The sequence below is a fragment of the Eucyclogobius newberryi genome, unplaced genomic scaffold (genome assembly GCF_026437365.1).
Source record: "Eucyclogobius newberryi isolate DKJ021-1_F unplaced genomic scaffold, fEucNew1.0.hap1 SCAF_5, whole genome shotgun sequence".
Lineage (NCBI taxonomy): Eukaryota > Metazoa > Chordata > Actinopteri > Gobiiformes > Gobiidae > Eucyclogobius > Eucyclogobius newberryi.
Genome location: NW_027316167.1, coordinates 32,437,907 through 32,447,199, shown reverse-complemented (window position 1 = coordinate 32,447,199; position 9,293 = coordinate 32,437,907). Strand labels below are relative to the sequence as shown.

General features: G+C 41.2%; 1 protein-coding gene across 1 annotated transcript; it reads right to left on the bottom strand.

Moving 5' to 3' along the window:
- Positions 1 to 109: 109 nt before the first annotated feature.
- Positions 110 to 8,890, bottom strand: LOC140380874 (WD repeat-containing protein 88-like). Its single transcript, XM_072464825.1, has 11 exons — positions 8,781 to 8,890; positions 8,148 to 8,258; positions 8,002 to 8,090; positions 6,383 to 6,446; positions 5,328 to 5,466; positions 4,302 to 4,431; positions 4,007 to 4,191; positions 1,559 to 1,641; positions 531 to 599; positions 374 to 472; positions 110 to 261 (listed from the first exon to the last, which is right to left on the bottom strand). The coding sequence occupies exons 1-11, from the start codon at positions 8,868 to 8,870 to the stop codon at positions 130 to 132; spliced, it is 1,191 nt and encodes a 396-aa protein (XP_072320926.1). The 5' UTR covers positions 8,871 to 8,890; the 3' UTR covers positions 110 to 129.
- Positions 8,891 to 9,293: the final 403 nt, after the last annotated feature.

Genomic DNA, 9,293 nt, shown 5'->3' with positions numbered 1-9,293 from the left:
TGTCAAATGTCATTATCCACAGTTTATACAAGATTATTCTAAAAGACCTGTGTCCTGATTTTGAAACCTGTTCTTGTCAGGCCCCTGCCAGGCCCCTGCCAGGCCCCTGCCAGGCCCCTGCCAGGCACCTCACAGAGGCATGAGCGGAGGGGGCTGGGGTCTGTATCTTGGAGGAGATTTGAGGCGACAGAACACACATTTGGTGAGGAGCTCCGGGGTCTGCAGTCTGGACACGGGGAACGGTTTTCCACATTCTTCACACTAAAAGTGAAAAAAGGGTGTTTTACCTTAAAGCTTTATTTAAAGGTTACTTTACTAGAGTTTTGACACTGGGGAAAACATCTTGACATTTATACGAAAGTGTTAGAGTTACTTTGAGTATGTGAACTCCAATCCCTTGAGTTTTCTTGTGCTCCATCACAGCCGGGATTTCATCAATGTGTTCAATGTCCCAAACCCGAATGGTGTGGTCCTGAAAGAGACAAAGATTTGAACCCAAATAATCTGTTGTAATTAAGAACAGTGATTACCTTTGAGGCAGAGATAACCAGCTTTTTATGGGCACTAATGGACACATCTGTCACCCAATCACTGTGACCCTGGAAACATTTAGACAGATGAATAAAAGGTTCAAACACAGACGGTGAGAGTCTTTAAAGTTGTTGGTGTAATCCCTCATTCGTCCAGAAGTGTTCCATTGTAGAAAAAGATTCAGTAGTAGTCATCTGGAGCGGGAACTCAAATAGAGCAATGTAGTTTATTCTAGAAGAAAATTGTAAAGAGCGATACATATGAGAGACTAAAGAGCCACTGCCCAAGAGGCTTTATCAGCGCAGAAGAAATGCAAGCTCAGGACCCCAGAGCGCCGTGCATCTTCATCTTAAGCCACTAACCACTAAGACAGTGAGGTGAAGATTCTAAGCAGGGAAAAAAGATGGTTTGAAAGAGGAGTTAAAGAGGCAATCTTTGTTTAAAAAGAAAGACCATCATTAAATAGGAATGGGGGGTTTAAGATTTAACCTTCCTGTTGTTTATAATGGAATCTTGAATCCCTGGAGAGGTCGACGCCCAGGGCAGTCGGTTACATCAGTTACAGGGAGAGTCTAAGGACAGAGGACCCTGGGACATCGTCCCTCGCCACCACAGACATTGTCTGACTCCATCACCACCACAGACATTGTTGATTCGGCCCTGAGAGGCGACTGTTGTTGTGATTTTGGGCCTTACAAAAATAAATTGATTTGATTTGATTTACACAGTGAGGAGAGAGAGTGTGAGTCAGGGACAATAGAGGCTGATGGCACATTAAAGGTCTGATCTTAAAACAAAGAGACTCGCTTGATAGAAAACAAAGAGGTTTCGTTTCTGTTGAAACCAATGACACCTTTTCATTAGGAGGTCCCGCCCGGTGGGCAGGGCCTACCCAGAGTAGGATATGAGTTCCTGCTCCTGATTTGCAGATTGACAATGACTCTTGGATGAGAGTTGAAACGTTTCGTTTTATCAAAAAACAGTCCAAATGATACAACTGAGTCTTTTTCTAGTCTTTAAAGTTCACCTTCAGCGACAGAGTCGAACAGAGGGAAGTCATGTCCCACAAAGACACAGTTTTATCAAAAGAACCCGACACGAGGAGCGTACCTAAAGAACGAGAGAATACTATTCATTAAATACAATTATGAAAACACAAATAAATTAAAAAAATGCCATTAATTAATTTGCGCAGAACTCGGGACAAGAAATTTGCTAAATATATTATAAATATGTGGCCACGAGATAATATTGTTGCCAAGTGAAAATATCTGGAGGCAACGACATAATCATCACAAGTGGACGACTTACTAACAATGTTACTGACCAGGAGAGTATGATCCACCAGGAGAGTGTGATCCACCAGGAGAGTGTGATCCACCAGGAGAGTGTGATCCACCAGGAGAGTGTGATCCATCAGGAGAGTGTGATCCATCAGGAGAGTGTGATCCATCAGGAGAGTATGATCCATCAGGAGAGTGTGATCCACCAGGAGAGTGTGATCCACCAGGAGAGTGTGATCCATCAGGAGAGTGTGATCCATCAGGAGAGTATGATCCATCAGGAGAGTGTGATCCACCAGGAGAGTGTGATCCACCAGGAGAGTGTGATCCATCAGGAGAGTGTGATCCACCAGGAGAGTATGATCCATCAGGAGAGTGTGATCCATCAGGCACCAGGAGAGTGTGATCCACCAGGAGAGTGTGATCCATCAGGAGAGTGTGATCCATCAGAAGAGTGATCTATCAGGAGAGTGTGATCCATCAGGAGAGTGATCTATCAGGAGAGTGTGATCCATCAGGAGAGTGATCTATCAGGAGAGTGTGATCCATCAGGAGAGTGAGATCCATCAGGAGAGTGTGATCCATCAGAAGAGTGATCTATCAGGAGAGTGTGATCATCAGGGGAGTGTGATCCATCAGGAGAGTGTGATCCATCAGGAGAGTGTGATCCATCAGAAGAGTGATCTATCAGGAGAGTGTGATCATCAGGGGAGTGTGATCCATCAGGAGAGTGTGATCCATCAGGAGAGTGATCTATCAGGAGAGTGAGATCCATCAGGAGAGTGTGATCCATCAGAAGAGTGATCTATCAGGAGAGTGTGATCCATCAGGAGAGTGTGATCCATCAGGAGAGTGTGATCCACCAGGAGAGTGTGATCCATCAGGAGAGTGTGATTCATCAGGAGAGTGTGATCCACCAGGAGAGTGTGATCTATCAGGAGAGTGTGATCCATCAGAAGAGTGATCTATCAGGAGAGTGTGATCATCAGGGGAGTGTGATCCATCAGGAGAGTGTGATCCATCAGGAGAGTGATCTATCAGGAGAGTGTGATCCATCAGGAGAGTGTGATTCATCAGGAGAGTGTGATCCACCAGGAGAGTGTGATCTATCAGGAGAGTGTGATCCATCAGGAGAGTGTGATCTACCAGGAGAGTGTGATCCACCAGGAGAATGATCCACCAGGAGAGTGTGATCCACCAGGAGAGTGTGATCCATCAGGAGAGTGATCCACCAGGAGAATGTGATCCATCAGGAGAGTGTGATCCATCAGGAGAGTTTGATCCACCAGGAGAGTGTGATCCATCAGGAGAGTGATCCACCAGGAGAGTGTGATCCATCAGGAGAGTGTGATCCATCAGGAGAGTGTGATCCACCAGGAGAGTGTGATCCACCAGGAGAGTGATCCACAAGGAGAGTGTGATCCATCAGGAGAGTGTGATCCATCAGGAGAGTGATCTATCAGGAGAGTGATCCAGCAGGAGAGTGTGATCCATCAGGACAGTGATCCATCAGGAGAGTGTGATCCATCAGGAGAGTGATCCATCAGGAGAGTGTGATACATCAGGAGAGTGTGATCCACCAGGAGAGTGTGATCCATCAGGAGAGTGATCCATCAGGAGAGTGTGATCCACCAGGAGAGTGTGATCCACCAGGAGAGTGTGATCCACCCAAACTGGTCAGCAACAGACATCATGTGTTAGTAAGTCTGGCACACTTGATAATTATCTTGATCCCTCAGGTTATTATCTTGTGACCACGTGATAATGCATATTTTTCTAATGTCAGCTACAAGACTGTAGATGTATGGAGCCCCAAAGATGACTTTAGCAAAATATAATATTTTCACATGGCCCCGAGATATGATCTCATTCCCACTTAAATAGATAAATAATTGAAATAACGAATAGATACAAATCAGGTGGGAATGTAATAATATCTCGTGGCCACAGGAAAATATTCTATTTTACTCATGTCAGTGGGGCTCAGTAGCAGGGGATTTGTGACATAAAGACTATAAGATGTTTTTAACACAGAATGTTAAAAAGAAGAACAGCTAAATAAGTAGAACAGAAGCTTGATTAATATTTACACCATTTCAAAAAGTGATTTTTTAAAATATAAAGTAAAAATGATGTCATATTTAACATGTTCCAGTTGTATTGTTGCAGTATAACACAGCCTCGAGTCTGACCGTCCTGGGAGAAGCGACAGGAGCTGACACTGCCCTCGTGTCCTCTCTGAAGAGATGTCCCGCCGTGGCTCCTGAACCCCCCCGTCTGCAGGTCCCACAACCTCAGGCTCTTATCCCATGATGCACTGCACAGGAAGTGGCCGTTCGCGGTGAAGCAGCAGTCCGAGATGGCATTGGAGTGATTACTGATGATGACACAATAACTCAATAAACTAAGAATTGTGGCCATTTGAACACATTTGACTGTACTTTTACTCCTTTGGAAGTACAGCCCTCTTACTTGAGTAAAAGTTACCTGTTGATGGACACCGTGGTCTTGTGGCTGTGCAGGTCCCAGAGTTTGATGGAGCGGTCGGCAGAGACGGTGGCGATGCGTTTGCTCTGGGGGTCGAACCGGCATCGAGTGACCGTGCTTTTGTGATGTCCTGGAAAATTAGACAAAAAAAATTCTTAATTTGGCAAATGGCCGGGTTCCATAGCTCCTTCCTGTTCATACTCAATTCAAAATATTACTATGATACTATGGAAATACGATGCCAAAAGTTGCATTTGAGTGACACAAAAAGAATAATTGTGCTCAAGCAGATGTACATTTTTAGATACAATGATCACAAGTAGCTCAGAGGTTTTCATTTGCCAAAACCACCTTGACTTTTCAAATGTTATGACGTACTGTGGCTAATATTAGTAACTGCAAAATCTAGTATTTAGGTTTTTACGATTTTCCCATTTTGACTTTATTTAGTATATATATATCTGATGTACATATAAATTACAGTTTTACTCCAATCGAGCAGGTATTTGTAGAGAAAACAGTGATAAATCGGTAGAAAGTGACATCACACCAGGACACTCATTCCAGTGAAATTGTACGCATAATTTACGCAAAGAAACAACTTTTTTGACTCTTTAAACATCAACAAAATAAAGTCACTCTCACATATTTTTATTTGTCAAAAAAAAAATATTGTGACATGAGATGAGTTTTTGCTCAGTGGTAATTTCCTAGTGTGATGTCAATTACAAACAAAAGTGAAATTATATGTGTATTTTATGAGATGTGAATCTATGGGTTTAAAAATAATTAGAAGTCAGGCAATGAACTTACAATTTAAAACAAAATATTCTATCTTTTGAAAGGCAAAAAGTCCTCAAAACGTTGAAACCCATGAATCCTGAGCTTTATTTCTTCCACTCCAGAATTTAGAATGCATTAGTTTCTATGAGAAAGGGTTTATTATTTAAAGTAAAACAGTTCATGAATCCAGTGCTGTGGTCAGGTTTATGAGTAGTAAAGTGGTGGGGCTCGTGTGGGACGCACCGTCGAGCTGGTGCACTGTCTGACCACTGGCTGCGTCGCTGATGCAAACGCCGTTGTGAGGGACGGAGGCACAAACCAGGAGCCTTCCATCAGGAGACGAGGAGCAGGAGGTGAGCAGGCCCGGCTGGCGAGACTTCCACTGAGAACGGCACGCAAAAGGAAGTGTAGTTACATTAGTTACAAGGAGTCCATTTGACAGAGAACCGTTAGAATCATTTAGAATTCAGATAGGAAAATTAAATATTTGACCAAAACCGTTTAATCCTAGTCCAGGTTTGTTTATGTTATTGACCATTAAAACTAAATTGTATATATTTCATTCAATCAAACAATTAGTTCAACTTTATTTTGTGCTTTACAACTGAATCTTAATTAAAGTGACGTATGACAGGTTTTTTACAATTTTCTACCTATTTTCTATTTATACCTGTTGTACATATAAATTAGTTTTACACCAATTGAGAAAGTATGAAAATTTTGTTGAAAGTGTCGGGACATTTCAGTCAAAGTTTATTCATAATTTACACAAATAAACAACTTTTTTTGACATTCTAAACAGTAAATCAACAAAAAATAAGTCGCCTTCATAGATCATAAAAATATTCGGTTTTGCCCAGTGGTTGCTGGGTAATTTCCTTGTGTGATGTCATCAATTATAAACAGGAAGTTAAATTATAAACCTAAAAAAACCTGCATTTTAGTCCAATGAGTCGTTCGACCTGTAGGATGCGCTTTAAAGGGGCAAAACCAAGTCAACTTCTATACAAAGTGAAAAGTACAAGAGTTCTGTTATGTATTAAAGGCAATGAGAAGAAAGTTTTTAGCTTGACTTCGAACAGAGGCAAAGTTGTGATTGACAGTAATTCCAGAGAAAAAAGGTTCCAAAGTTTAGGACTCGGTCTAGAACATTTTCACTGTACATTGTTGATGACTGTTTATTGATATTGCATGAGTTCAAATAAAGTGAATATGTTGGCCCCAATCAAACCCTCTCTGCACCGTATATGTTTTATTAAGGAGTATTATCTAGTATTGCAGTGCTACAGTTGTGTTACCAGCATCTGTCCTGTCTCCATGTCCCACGACACCATCTTCTTATCCCAGGAAACTGTTACCATCCTGATGAGACAAGATAAGATAAGATAAGATATTCCTTTATTGTCCCACATGGGGAAATTTCATTGGTGCAACGCAGGTAGATACAGAGGTAGATACAGAAGAACAGATCACTTATAGGAAGTCTGAAAAATACTTTCAGTAGAAGATCTCCTATAAATAAATAAAAACTCCCATAGACAAATAAATAAATAAATACATAAATACCATTGCATGTGATCACGACAGTAATTGCACATGAATATGTGTCACGACAGCACATAGATTGCACATGAATTTCACAGTAATTGCACATGAATTGCACATGAATTCCAACAGCAATTGCACATATGACAGAATTGCACATCGGTATTAGACAAGAACGGAAATACAAGAATACAATACAATACAATATAAATACATGAAGAAACAGCATCATGTCACGACCCATTTAATCTGTTGTGTGAAATACTAGACGCAATAGTACGTTCAGAAGTCACTGATCAAAGTTTTGGTCTGCATGTGACGAAGGTGTTGGGGAGAATACTTTGAAGATGTATTTACTTACAAAATACTGTGTAGAGGCAGTGTGACCCTGTGCCACACCAGTCACTAGGCTGCAAATTTAAAAGGGCATTTCTGAAACGAGCCCAATTCGCCAGTAAAAGCTCTCAAATATTCCTTTATTGGACATGATCCATGTTCCTCCTTAACGCCTGCCATTTCTGATCACAAGTAGAGTGCCACATAGTGGCCGGAGGTGCATTTTGGCCATTACATACTGAATACCTGCATTAAAATGTATTTTGTAAGGTATTCTGTTTACATGGTCCAATCAGAGTACTTCCATTTTAGCTCCTGTGTTATGGAATCAGCTCCTGGTCCATGTTAAAGAGACACAGTCTCTTCATTTAAGACCAGGCTTAAAACGCTCCTCTTTGAAATGGCTTATGGTCAGGCCAGTTAGGAACAGAAATATAAACCTACAGTTTCAGCTACGCTGCCCGAGGAGAGACTATGCTGGGGGATGTGCGGTAGCTTGAGCACTATCCTCTGTTCATCATCTGTTCATTATTGTTCACATGTTTCCTCCTCCTTCCAGGAGTGGTTCTATTTCAGACACTGATGCTGCTCTGACCTGTGGACCTGCTCCTCATCTGCCTGAGGAACTCTCTCTTGTTTGGTCTTGTGACTGTTTCATTGTGGCCCATCAAGACAAAAATAAATTGAAATTACATTTTTTTTAACCATTTGTTATGCATTTTAGAGTGACAAAACTCACATGCCTTCTCCACAAAATGTGTGTTTTCTCTTTCCCTCACTAATACAGGGCAGTTTGAAGCCTAATCCGGAAGTTCAGCTATGTATTCCTCTGACTGTATTCTGAACACCACCAGATGAAAGAGTAACTGTACCAGTCACTCTAAATTATTATTCTAACACTTCACTTTACATGAGTCTGTAAGAGAAGAGCTGCAGCAAGAGAAGACTAAGTGTGAAGTGAGAGAATAAAACATGCAGAAAGTAAAAGAGTGATAATACATTTACTTTAGATCTTTCACAAACACCGTGATCCCACCTGTTTGTGTCTGGGATCATGGCACACTCTGTTATGGCTCTTTCGTGGCCTCCACTAAAAACTCTGACCGCTCGACAGCTCTCGACCTCCTGTAAAAAGACAATGTCAAAAATAGCATTTCATAATCTGTTGTGTGAGTTCAGTACCCAGAGTGCAGCGGTGCAGTCGGAGGAGCAGCTCATGAAGTGTGTGTCGCTGAAGCAGAAGCGAGCAGCTGTGACTGTGTCTGTGTGAGCTCTGAGCGTCTGCACTGGAACCTGGACACAAACAGAGAATGTTACTCTTCTGGTGGAGGGTCCTGCTCGTCTCTATGGAAATGTTTCTCTTGGAACGTTCCACAGGATGGAATCAGACTTATCTTTTTTTAAATGTATTGATAATTAATTTGTGTTACTAAATCAAATGCAAAACATGCATCCAGGAATTACATCATGAAGTGTGTGGCAGATCCTCCACCAGAAATGTTACATAGTGCACCTTTAAAGACCTCTGGGATTTATTTGATGGGGCATTTTACCTGGACCAAAAGCACTAAAAGCACTAAAATAAATTAATAAATACAAATACATAGCCACGCGTTTATTGTGGAAAATTCTGCTGTTGAATTATAAACAGTTGTGCTTAAAATACAGTGTTTATCAATTTATAATGAATCGGCGACATGTCGGATAATAAAACATTGGTTTAGCACGACTGGTTGAAGACAAACATCCTCACGTGTAACATTAGCTCTGTGGGTCATAGATGGTGTTTTGGATGGATGGATGTGTTGCTTTTACCGGAGTCTCGAGGCTCCACCGCGGCGCTTCTTTCCCCGCGTCATTTCTCTCACACTTTAGTTCTGAGCACGATCCTGGAGCTCCAGACATGTCTTTAATATCAGAACACTGAGCAGGGTTTACTGTGGATGGACTAAAGGTTTGACACGAGAAGCGCAACGGCTAAAGAGCTCCGACAGCGGTCACCATAGCAACGGACTCACAAACTTTTATTTTTTGGGTCCTGCTCGTGTAGATTTGAGTTTTTTTTTAATGAATACAACGTCAAACTGCACAAATAAAGCATTTTTGTTTTGTTGTGATTGCCATGCATAATTTATTATTTTATTTGTATTATTACTATTTTCTTTGTAACTGTTACAATGAAATGTAATGCGTCTTTGTCCATAATGTGTCCAAATATAATTTAACTCAAATGCATGATTAATCACTAATGTGCACAAATAATAAAGCAGCATACACCCGTATAGGAAATAGTTCAAAATGGTGTCTTTAAATAGGTTTCATTTATTA